This window comes from Meleagris gallopavo, chromosome 19 (assembly GCF_000146605.3).
Source record: "Meleagris gallopavo isolate NT-WF06-2002-E0010 breed Aviagen turkey brand Nicholas breeding stock chromosome 19, Turkey_5.1, whole genome shotgun sequence".
In the NCBI taxonomy this organism is placed as follows: Eukaryota; Metazoa; Chordata; class Aves; order Galliformes; family Phasianidae; genus Meleagris; species Meleagris gallopavo.
Window position 1 is genome coordinate 5,631,550 of NC_015029.2, and position 13,252 is coordinate 5,644,801.

At 45.3% G+C, this 13,252-nt stretch overlaps 1 protein-coding gene across 1 annotated transcript in view; it reads right to left on the reverse strand.

The window, feature by feature from the left end:
- Window positions 1–13,246, reverse strand: part of FNBP1 (formin binding protein 1) — an 87,057-nt gene extending 73,811 nt beyond the window's left edge. The window contains exon 1 of the mRNA XM_031556199.1: window positions 13,108–13,246. Coding sequence (XP_031412059.1) covers window positions 13,108–13,131 — 24 coding nt within the window. The 5' untranslated portion in view covers window positions 13,132–13,246. The remainder of the gene's footprint in view (window positions 1–13,107) is intronic.
- Between the last annotated feature and the right edge of the window lie 6 nt (window positions 13,247–13,252).

Consider the following 13,252-nt stretch of genomic DNA (forward strand, 5'->3'; position numbering starts at 1 on the left):
TTTTTCCAGCACGCAGCAGCTTGCTGTGCTTGGAGCTGCTCACTGGGAGGATGATAGAAAGCATTCTGTCACAGAGATGAACACAGAGCCCCCCACGTAACAGTGATGCTATTAGTGAAATGAGTGACACAAACCGTGGACCAACGTTATTAAAACTGCCATAATGGAAGTAACAGAAAGCTGCCAAGTGCCAGGATCACAGCACAGCATGTTATACAGGAGTACCCCTCAATAAAGTGCTTTACTGAGGCCACGTCGCACAAAGGCGTGCTGTGCACAGAGCACACGTTGGGAAGTTCTGGCAACAGAAGTACGCCGTCACATCATCCTGCTTCCACTCTTCTGATGTTCTTGGAAGATCAACTACAAGACCACTACGACAAAAAAAACAAACAGAGGGAATGCTTACATTATAACGTGCTGGCTGGACTGTGCTATCAGAGCAAAACCAAAAGGACGGCGAGCACAGCGCTGCTCTTTTCTGCCTCTGTTGTGGGAGGAAATGAACCGTCTGCTTCATTTCAAAGTAAAGGATTCCTCAGTAAGAGTCCACATGGAGCAAAAAAAAAAAAAGCTCTAAAGTTGTACACAAGCCTTACAGCCGTGCAGGACACAAAGCAGTGTTCTGGTGACGTCCACATGTGGGTTTACTGCCTACAAAGAGGGATGAAGCTGTTTCCTGCTGCCCGCTGCTTTGGAGGCATCTCAGTTAATTCTTCAAGGAATAATTAGCAGCATAAAAGAAAAGAAAACATAAATTCTGTTCTTTTTTAATAGGGATATGTGAATAACACCCATACTCAACTGTATAAGCCTAGACTAGGAGACTTTCAAGCAGATTCCATTAAATATTGATGTAGCTATATATACATATATATTTAAATGACTATTTATTTGAAGGCAATTAATTAGCCTATTGGAAAAATAATTCTTTGAAACACAGCTGAGACACACAGATTTTTGGGCATTCAGTGAACACAGCCATTCTAGCAAAGATCATCTATTTCGGGTATCTATCAGCACACCGCATCGATTTTCAATACAAGACACAATAAAAATAGCTAGCTTTAATTTTCATCTAAGAACAATAACTAATTTACAACGTGAAAACAAAAGAAACCTCTCTTAACAAAAGTAGGTGCAAGAGAAATGATTCTTTGCTTCCCAGGCAGGGAGAGACAGGAGGTGGGACAGACTGCAGACCTGCGTGCCAGCTCCACCTCCTTCCACACTGCATCCTTCCAACCCTGCTCACCTTTAATGCACATCACACACCTGCAAGGCAGGGCGCACAGATGCTTGGGTTGCACAGTAGGGATGGGATCTCCAGCCACAACGGCTACAACATCAGCTGCCGTGTTCATCAAATTAAGTGGACTTCTGGAACAGCACAGCACTTCAAGCAAGCACCCATTCAAACAGAAGGCAGCAGGTGACAGCGATGCAGTGGGTGTGCACTTGTGATTTCTTTTTCACATCAAACAAGGGACATCAGCAGCTCCTGCATAAGAAGTCTCCCCATATTGATCCTACAGCACCCTGGTAGCAACTTAGGATCAGCAAGTCTCCCTCCAGTGCTTTAGAGTCCTATTTAGAGTATTATTATTGCAAATTCTGTGACAATTGACGTATTCCATTCACCTCTAAGATGCCCTTCTTTGCTAAGCACGGTACTTCATGACCCTGACTTTCAAACCTGCAATGTTGTCACACTACACTTCTGTCAACATTCTTGGAAACAGACCTTCCAAATTCTGAAGTACACGGTGACTTGATTAATCTTATGAGTAACACAAGAAAAACACAGAAAAAAACAGCATCTATCAGAAGAAATAATGTACTCACAGAAAACAAGATGCACAGGGAGACAACAGAACATAATGAGATAGGAACAGAATAACTGGAACTGCTTCAGAACATCAGAAAAGAGAAAAATTTACTTTACCAGAGCTCAAAACTGCAATGTTACACAGCTGCACGTAGAACTGGACAGCAGTTGTAGTGGGGATACGAGGGACAAAAATGCTTTAGAAAAACATGCCTGAAATGAGACCTGGGGTTCTGAACATTGCCCTGCCTTGCACAGGCACCGATGCAAACAGTGACAGATGTTCAGAGAACAGAGTCAGCGATACTAAACTAAGCATGATGACCTGCATTTCTTATTAACTTCCAAAAAAAAGGCACTGACCAATAATGCAAACAGACAACGGGTGCATAAATAAGAAGACCAGGCATTTAGCTCCTACCTGTGCTCAAATAATTGAAGTTACAGGAGTAACTTCTCTGTTTGGGCTGAAGGAAATCCTCATAGGCATGCTCTCCTTACTTCAGCTTTCATCCCCTACCTTTTGAAGCCATTTTGCCTGTTGAACTGAAAAGCACAAGAGCACAGAAGAAACGCCCTTGACTGCAGAAGAACAACAGGATCCTCCTGCCCAGCCTTTCCCTGCATGGATTAGAGCAACAGGTCTTCCTACAGCAACTGGAGCTTCTGGGCACGATTCCCTGAACATCCCAATGATTCTCCACCTATTTTGTAACACAAATAGGCCATTTGCTTGATAAACAGTTGAATCATGTAAAAAAATATGAGAGGATATCGACTTGAATCTATTGGATGTTTTATCTGCCAAGCAGGGAAAGAAAGCTTGGCCTCTGAACCAAACTGATGCAGGAATGGTTGGGAAGAGGAGGAAAACAAGTCCATGCTTACCTACGTACAGAGGGGATGAGGGAAAGAAAGGGATCTTCTCACAATTTGAGAAGCACATCCCCTCCTACTGGGAGGGCAAGGAGCCCATCCAGACACCACCTTCCACTTCCATGAAAGCTACAGCTCTGGTTCACCTGAAACTGTTGAGCGTTCATTTTCCCCACAGATCTCAGTGTTTAAACCCAAATAGTGGATGTTGGCAGCTAAATGCAACCTGTTGGGCCTTGAACCGGTAGGGCCAAAGAAGTTGATGTTACGGTAGAATACCTTCAGAGAGCATCTCCAAACCTCGGCTCAGTGGAAGACCAATACACGTCTATTGGAAAAGAGCATCTGCCAACTTCCACTGAGAGCTTCCTGCTGCATCCACAGGCAGGATTCACAGAGTCAATGAAAATAGTGAAATCTTTGTCAAGCTCTCAGCACCCCTGGATGCATTTGTTCTTTTATGGAAAAGACCTCAATATGCTGTAGGATGGAAAATTACTGTTTACCTAATTTGGCGTGCAGACTGAGACAAAGTCAGTAAGAAGAGAGGAAGACAGAAGAAATGTCATGTGGCCTACTCCCACCCCCCTCCTTTTATTGTTGTTTGAGCTCTCATGTACAGAAATGACACTCGTAATTACTAGTTTGTTCATTCAACAAGGTTACTCACGCATTATAGTTAATTCTTACTTACGAACACTTAATATACAGAATAAAACTCAGTCGTATTATTTCATTCCTCCTCCAAGCTAATGACAGCATTTCCAGAAAAGCTGAATGCACTCGTGACATTTTTATCCTCAAAAGACTCATGTAATTGTAGACTCTGTAAATGCACACAAGTAAACATCATCTTCAAATGCAGAATTAAGACAAATACAATATGGATAGGGACAGATAAGAATAAGTAGCAACTGCTGAAAAATAAGCAAAGAAAGAAATCCCAGCACAATATTTCCTTGCTTTAAGATGCTTAGTTCTATTAATTTAAGATTTGTGACCACATCTATTTTTGGAATGACTATGGAACACATACAAAAAGGAGACAATGAATAGAGCTATGTAGTTCATGGATTTTTTTTTCCCTTTTCTTCCCTAAGAGAATCTGAGCATTAAGCACAGCACCACACAAAGGAAACATATCAGTTCTCTTCCGTAAGGGTGATTTGTGCCTGCGGCCTTTTTGTTTTGGGTTCATTTTCTGATTATTTTCAAAATTCTCCTTATCCCAGAAAGCTTCTCAAAGTGCATTAGGGCTTACACACGAGTCCCAGACTGTTTAATTTAGCCCTAATACCTTGAGGAAGCTTCAGAATGGATTGTTGCTATTCTGATTAAGGAATCAATCTCACCCCCTGCTGGGAAGGTTGGATGAACGCCTTGCCCCCAGAGGGAAATCAACATTGCTCCACTGGCCAGCAGCTTCCAAACACTGCGTGCTCCAATGTGTTCTGAAGAAAGAACAATTCTGATTTTAAAGCAGTGTTCTGAATTTCCACTATTTTGACGCTTGAAAAACCAAACAAGAACCAAAACTCTTGGCTCTCTGAGAAGCAGGGGTTGTAGCTCTTACTGCCTCATCAATATTCCAGGTTTGTTTTGTTCCTAGAGATTGACCCACACACAAACCACAAAAGATAACTACACCAAGCCAACAACAGCTCTGATGCTTAAGTCAACATGAACACGTATACGTTACGGATGGCTCCCATGCATATAAAGGAAAAGTCTGCTGACCTTGTGTGAATGCAGCACAACTCTGACATGTCCTTCCCAACCATCAAGCGTTTCAAATAACTGCTAATAACCAGGAGAAACCTATTTGTATTGTTTAGCCTAGAAAAGGGTTTTGTTGGCTGCAACAATCCAACACACTCCCACAACCACTAATGGCTGGCACTATTATATACAAGCTTTCTACTCCAGACTAACTATTTTCAAAGAGCATCAATAATCCAGCCTCCAAAACCTCCCTAAATTAGGTGTATGCGTTTCACATCAGCACATTTCTTGCAAAAAATTGGCTCCTTATAATAATTACAGCTTTCCTATTTCAAGATAATTTCATGCCAGTCACACTGAAGCTCTGGGAAAGGAGCTTTCAACAATTTCATATATAATACTGCTATTAGGATGACGCAGACAAGCATCAGAGCAGAAGCCAAAGTGGGAAAAGGGGAACAGCCCGCAGTTATGCAGAAGAGGAGGTGCAGAGGCACTCAGTGCTGCACCAGCAACGCATTCACGCTTCCAGGCTCGTTTGCTGGGCTGCTTCCCCGCGTCTCAGAAGCATTATTTTGTCTTTAAATAGCTAGGTTTCAACCCTTTACCCCCCATTCCAAAAATAAGGCTGTAAATCCCCAGGGTGCTGATTTAAATAGGAGCCGAGTCACACGTCTCATGTGATGCACATTCACACAGCCTAAAGGCTTGCCCAGCACATGTTGTAAAGCACACACCTCTACCTCGGCGACTGTCCTCCAACACAACCCTCCACAGCTTTATGATCAGCTGCTGGCATGAAAAGTAGCACTGAAATTGCTAGCCCATACATACACTGCTGAAACAAGGCTTGGTTGGTGGTTTGTTGATTTTTTTTTGCATATGAAAAACTGAAGTAAAGCTTTGCTGCACAGTTTTGCGACGTTTCTATATCAAGAACAGCAGAAAGCATCTGAAAAATGGTTGTTTCACACGTTGGGGTTGTAGGGAAACAGAGGCTCCTGACCAGCACACAAATCTCTGCTCTCACCCTTCTTGTTATGCCTTCCTGTGACAGCACACGGACAAAATACCTCCCACTGTTACACTGGGGAGGCAGGCAGGGAGGTGAAAAGGCACTTGTGCAGCACTCTATCACCAGTCAGTTTGTCCACAGCCAGTTTTCCTTTTCCTTCACCAAAATCTCAGTTGCACACTCTTAATGAATGCCACTCCTATAAGCCCCCACATTTGAGAGATCAGCAGTCCTCAGGAGGGCAAGAAATATTTCCCTTCCTCATTTCACTTTTGTCTGTGAAAACACACATGCATTCACTCACTGCTGCGTGTCAATCATTTTTTCTTTTTGTAAATACAGCAGAAGTGCATTCAAGCAGAATTTTCTGCATAAGAGAAGAACATCATGCAGTGAAAAATGTTGTCTGAAAGTATTATAAACCAATTTGCTAGACGATTCCTCAGAGCTTTCTGCACAGAAATGGATGAAAACCAGCAGTGCACAGGGTCCTGGTTACAGCTCTCACTCAGGTATTCCTCCACAGTGAGTAAAGATGCAAAATGCAACCACAGAAATCAGCGTGCAGACGTTCAAACCAGTACGTCAACTCCTCTGAAACACTACATGGAAAAAGCCACATGAAAGTAGTAATGCTGCGAAACCAAACATGCAAAAACAGCTGCTAGGTTTCTTCACTATTCTTTCTTATTTCTCCTCTTCTGTTTATCCTTTGCCCCATTCCTTCCTTCCCATCCCTTTATCTTGATTCCAGCATACTCTTGATTTGCCATTCCTAACACATCGCTCTCATTGCAACTTGCTGGCAGACAGGGTGTGCAATCTCAGCCAGCATTTCAGGTCCCACCCAGAGTCCAACCCTGCTATCCCCACATGCTCATTAGGTAAATTATCTCCTGATTTGTCTTCTGGCTAAAATTCCCTTTCTCCTCCTGAGCTCATTCCTGCTATTTCTTTTTATCTGTTAGCCCCAGCTCTCTCATCCTCCCCAAGCTCACATCAGAACCAAGCATATCACCAATTCAAATTGCCTCTCCTCAACCAACCCCACTCCCACCATCCTTGGCACACTACTTTGCTGACCCACAGCCCCTAAGCAAGCAGCTGCAGGTTCCTGTGATCCGTTCTCAGGCAGAGCTCCACACCTCCATCCCCACCACCTACAGACCCAAACACTGAGGAGCTTCCCCTCTGTTCACAGCACCTCTTCCTTTATCCTCACCCTTGGGTGAACACAGCAAGACACACACTCTCCCATTCTGCTCAGCTCCCACACTGCTGTGATGGCTGTTATGAGGAAGCCCTGCCTGGCCAGATGGAGCCTTGCTGTGACACAGTGCAGCCATGCTTTCTGTTCCCTCCTTGCTGCAGCCCACCACCTCCCAACTCACTGATGCAGGCTGTTCTCCCACAGCTGCCTTTACTCTGGGAGGAGAGGCCAGAGGCTCACTCAGCTGTTTATCAGGCTGTGGCATTGCCCTGTTCTGCACAGAGCACTCCCAAACCAAAACGTGCTCAGGCACACCGCAACTTCTGATGCCTTCACCCAGCACTCGCAAAGAGGCATTCCCCAAAGACTTGCACGTTTGCCTAATCCGGGCAGATTTACTCAACAAATTTCTAAGCCTTCCTCCAATGGATAGGAGCAATACAGCTTTCCAGTACTGAAGAGGTATTGCACTTACTATGGGCAGTACACCAGCCCTATTAACAGCTAAAAAAATCCTGGCTAATCTAGATACAAGAAACGCGAGGCAGGCGTAGAGCAAACTACAGTCTGAGCAAGCCAGCTTTGCACAGCAGAAAATAGAAGAGCTCAACAGAAAATAAAACAAAAATAAAAAGAGCTACCAACTGGCTAAGACGTGGGCTGAGAGAAAACTCCTCTGCAAGATGAACATCCTCCCGTCACCTAGATAATAATCCCTCATTGCACATCCGCAGACAGTGCAATGAAAGTAAAATTCTCCTCTCCAAAATGAATAATTCATGAGACAAATTGTAGCTGCTGTTCAAAGGGGTAATGGCAAACACTACCCACGTCCCTTCCCTTCGGACACAGAGCGGCACTCACACCCACAGCATCACAAGGTCGGAAAAGACCTTCAAGATCATCCAGTCCAACCACGCACCTATCACCAATGGTACTCACCCACCTCACCAAGAGGGAAGAATTTAAGGACTTTATTCTCTTCTTTTTGGGTACAAAGCAGAAACATTTGAATACTTAACACCAAATGGCCAGACAACGCGTGCTTGCAATAAGAAGTTATTTCCGTGACAGCAACAACAATAAACCTCTACAGCATTTCTTTAGGACAGCAGGCTGTCTGCAGGACTCTGTAGCTCACAGGGGATCACTCTTTTATACCGGGCATTTCAAGATTCATGCCTTCCCCTCAGTTTCTAAGGGTGGTTGGGAGATTGGTTCTCTTGGTTATTTCTGCAACAGGTTGTGTCTTCCCCACATGAAAGAGGACAGCACTGCAGTAAAGCTGCTTCTGTTGGCTTTGCAACATGCATGGCTGCTTCAGCAATGAACCCTGAATAATCAGCATTTCCTTCCTACACCTTAACTGCACTGCTCTATACTACAAGTAATCTAGAAACCCCATCTAGACATGCACACTACTTTTTCTCCATTTTCTACTTCAGAGCCAAAGCCACTGCTTGCAAAGAAGAACAAAGGCTGCAGTATGTCAAGAGACAACAGTGTTTTTCCTCTCACCAACCTAACTAGCTCAGTGCTAAAATAAAAAGTGTGAAAAAGAAAAGCAGGGTCGCCAGGGATGGAAGGAAGTAGAGATGTTTCATCTGAGAAACGTAAGGTTACATTGAAGGGGGAAGTTATGTTAAAATATTTATATGAATGCTAAGGAAACTCAACAGAGCATTGCATTTGGGTAGCTGGATCAGATTCAATGTATAACTAATGTCAGAAGCATTATTTCAGACAGGATGAAAGTGAGTTTCCAAAAATTCATTAGCAGGTTACCTTTCCAGCAATCAACAAAGGCAATAAAGTGCATTATTACGTTGCAGTCCAGCAGTGGCTCCTACTCTCATGTGGAGCATGGCTTTTGAAATCCTGCTTTAAAGGAATGTTTCACAACATGAGTAACATTAATGAGCTGCAAGGAGTCCAGAAAAACACTGTCTCATCTTCGCCTGCCTTCCCACATGGTTGAAGGGAGCGGGGGACCTTGGGTGGCTGTGCTGCAAATGGGAAGATTCAGTGACTAGAAGGGGAAAGAAGGAACAACAAAAAGTATTCTGCAGCCTTGACTCATGCTGAAGGATTGTAAATCTGTTCCTTAATGAATGGGTAGAAAAGACAAGAAGAGGCAGTGACAGAATTATAGCGATCCTTTCTTAAAGCAGAGCAGAATTGTAAATGAAATTACTCAGATATTCACACATCCAAGACCCTCAGGAACTCAAACAGAGCTGCTCTACTCACAGTGCCTGGAAGCCCAAATTATAAACATGATGATTTTACGCTGACCTCATTTTTTTTCCCCCCAACCTGTTTACTTTCATGGTGCCCTATGCTGTCACCCAGCCACTTCTGCAGGTGAAATTCAGCCTCTTCCAACTGTAAGATGTTTTAATTAACATGTTGCTAAATAGGAAAAAAAAAAACGTCTACTGAAATGCAAAGAGAGCAAGGAGACACCAAGTTTCTGCCTCTGGTTGTCTGAATGATGTCAAATACATTGTAAAAGTCAGCTCACAATAAAACTCACTGCTCAGGAAAGCATTTGCCATCGCCACAGATTTTCCACCTCGCAAACAACCCATCCAACAGCCTTCCAAGGGTAGCTCCATGACCTTATGAAGAAAACTCCCAGATGTCAGAGAGAATTAGTGATTCAGCAGGCAGTAATACTCCTGGTCCTATCACTTTGGATGCTTTTCCTTGCACTCAGAGAGAGTAAGGGGTTAACAGCCAAACCCAAGAGCTCTGGTAACCAGGGGACCACGAGACAGATTCTCATTCTCTGCACCCAACTATAAGGGTGTTTGCAATGAAACTAGATTTAGGGGGGAAAAAAAGTTAATAGCTCAAACACAGATCCAGCTCTGCAGAGCCTCTCCTTTCAGTGATTCAGTGTTTCCCTCTAGGGAACACGCTGACAAGAGCAGAGCCTTCATTTAAAATTTAAGATGACGTTTGACTGCAGTGCCCAGATAACTACTCTGTGATGCCATCGAGGTCACAACCCTAAGAACTCCAGATAGATTCAGAATGTGACTCATCACTGTAAGCATCACCTACGTGCTATAAATATTACAATGCCACTAGAGAACAATACTACATTCAGTGAAAATTCAGGATCACAGCTGCTGAAACACAAATGCTGCCGATGAATTAGGCATGCAAGGACTGAGAGTGGGAATGATCCATCAGTTCCACGCAGGAAGCATTGAGTTCTCAGAGCTGCACCTCTGTTACATTGTCTGACAAGGAGGAATAGCTCACAGAAACAGGGTCTGCAGGAATCCACTTCTTTCCATACCATGAATGAAGATGTTATTATTAATGTGGAAAAGAACATCATTTTCTAAATCGTTTATAGTTTACTTTAGATACAATCCACATTTGCAAGTGGAATGACTTTAGACAGCAAAAGTTGCCATACGCACAAGCTGTAGTTTTTTTCCATACTGAAGCATACTGGAATAGTGCAAACAAAAGGCACATTCCCCAAAGTACCCATCATGTGAGGAGTTGGCCAACACCGCTCCTTGCGCAAGGGCAGCAAATTCACCCTCTGCAAACAGAAATACTCACCTTCTCCAGACTGAAAGGACAGTGACAGCTGTTAGCAGACACCCAGCCACACAAAGGTCAAGGAAAACCAATTCAATCACATCCCCCCCCCACTTAATCTTTTTTTATTATTATTAACTTTATATTGGACACAGAGGGAAGGGGGAGAGGAACCCATCACCTTACGGCATCTGCATCTCTGAAACGCTCATAACAAAAAGGATGAACCTTCCCATGTTTAATGACATCACTGCCTGCGCTTGTTGTGCTGTGACAGCGCTCAGAGGAGCCACAGGTTCTCCTGGACCACTTCAGCACAAACTTACACGTACCTCCTCTACATTACAAACTGTACCAAAACTTATCATCAAGGAACTTAATTCCCTTCAACACACGGCCACAACTCTTCCCACTCAAGACAAGGAGTAGAAGCACTGAGGTTAGTTATAACTTGCTATGTATTTCCTACCACTCACTTCATCCCACAGGAGAGAACCCTGCTAGGAAGTCCAGGAGAATACAGTAGCACTTTACTAGCTAAAGCACCCTTCAGAGTAGCTGTGTGACACTCTGGTATCCCTGTTCTTCCTTAGTACCTAAAAAGAGGGAGAAAGATCCGAGAATGCTTTCAGAGCCTGCTGACCCCAAAGTGCAGCTAACTGAAGCTACAAGTTGCATCTATATACCCACCCATACGTAATCTTTACTTGCCATGTTAACATAAACATTTAGAAAACACTGTAAATTATAAGAATCAAACACAAAACCAGTCTTCCAACCCCCAGCTGCCAGCCCTTACAGCTACTCTTGAACTGGAGCAGAAAACAAAAGGTTTCAGTCCTATGACCACACTTCGCCCTTCACCCACCACTCCTCCCCCTGGATTCCATATGTTTTCAGTGCAATGGCCAGAAAGCTGCGCAGGCTCTGGGCACACGGAGCAGCACAGCAGCTCCAGCCACTGCCACACACACAGACAACTCAGGCTGTTATATGAGACCTTCAGGCTTTGCTCTGTGACACCCGACTGCTCGGAGGCCACAGATGATCTCATCATCCTGAGCATTTATGCTCACACTGGATCCAAATGTTGCCCTGGTACCTCTAATAATTCTGCTGGTTATGGGTGAAGCTCATAAATGAAACTCAGAACAGAAGTCTAGAGTCGAATGAAATAGGATTAGGAATTTTGCAATACAATTTGCAACCTGGAGAAACAAAATATCCTCGCAACACAGCGCAGGGCTACAGCACTCTCTTGGGAGTCACTTACATCTTGACAAATGGATTTCATTGCTTCTGAGGCTTCTTTCTGCAAGCAGCTTCCCTTTCCTTTCCCCCCATAGGAACAAACAGAAATCCACACACGTTAACATTCTGCTTTCTCTAAAGAGCAACCTTGATTTTGCTTCTCCTTTGTTACACTGCAGGAGTGACCCGTGACCATGTGCTCAGCCTGCTAGGTGGGCACCTCACCCTGCAACACAACCCTGGCAAAACACCACCAATCCTCCTGCAGACATTAAGTTTCTAAACGACAATTAGAAACACCTGTTACCACCCCAACTTCCACTCCATCAAACGGCCATAACAAATCCTACACCAGTCACACCCTGCAATGGGCATTTTTAATTCATGACACCTGTTTGTACAACCAACACATGACTACTTAAAACAAATACTAAGTTTTAAGGCTAATAGAAATCCAATTTTGTTTCAGAAACACCAGGACTAACCAAAGGTGGTGGTATGCATTAAATCCAAGCTGGTTGTGTGGTTCCTTTCCCCAGGAAAGGGGGGGGGGGCTCAGAGCAGGATGCCAGCGTTCTGCCCCAGATACCCACAGCACTGGAAAGCGATTCATTGACAAAGCTCTGCCCAACGTAGCACACAACGAGTCCTGCCAGAGTGATATCCAGCCTCACTGCACCTGGTTGCTGTGTTTTTCTCCTCAGTAACCTGCTACACTTCTCAAGCTATGCTGAGGACACAAGAAATGTCGGTGCCGAAGATAGCAAAGACAGGATTTCACCAGTTAAACTTTAGGGAAAAAAAATCGTTACAAACACACAACTGCACACACCTGCAGAGATTACAACGAACCATGCATAAGCACTTCTTTCCTCGATCTTGTGCAGAACCATCTCAGCATCGCCTACACTGCTAAGAAGGCAGAAGCAGACGCTAAGCCCACCTCGAGAACTCCACGTTTATTCTCTTGCATCAAAATGATTCCAGCGAGTCATTCCGACTAATTAACCTCCCCACAGAGCACGCAGAGACAGCAATGCCAGCTACGGATCTCCCCGTGCAGCAGAGCTGTTTAACGAAACGAATCAAAGCAGCATCGCTACGGCACTCCATCGTTCTGTAGCACCGCGGACAAACACGGGATGACCCCCCAGCAAGCATCCTGTGCTCAGGTCGCTGTATATTTCTGACTGTAACACCACTACGACGTCACAGCAAAGCGGGACGCTCGTTTAACTGTCCAACCGAGCGGGCAGGGCTGCGATTAGCACAAATAACACGGCCGTGCCTACAGACAGCCCAAAACCGGGTCCCGCAGCGCCATGGCGGTTCGCCCCGCTGCCAAACATGGCTGCACCGCGTCCTCTTTGTGACCGAGCCCGTGTTTCCCTTCTGCCTCTCCCAACTCCGCACGCAGCCCGGCATCACCGCCCGCTCCGCTCCGCTCCGCTCCCCGCGGTCCGCCCCGCACCGCCGCTCCCTCCTCAAACCGGACCCACCTCCGAACCGCGCACACGCCGAAAAAATAAAGCAGCAGCCCGACCCTCCTCCGCACCGCGGGGCGGCTCCGCGCCCGGGGCTCGTTTGTTTTATCGGTAATTTCCGCGCGGTCCCGGCACGCTCCCCCCCACCCCGGCTCACCCACAGCTCCGTGCCCCAGCTCATGGCTCCGCCGGCGCCGAGCGGAGGGCGGGCGGGGGTCGCTGCCCCTCGGCGAGGCTTCCTTCCCTTTCTCTCCCCGCACGCGAAGAACCGACTTGGATCCCGGCGCCGAGGCGAGGGCGAA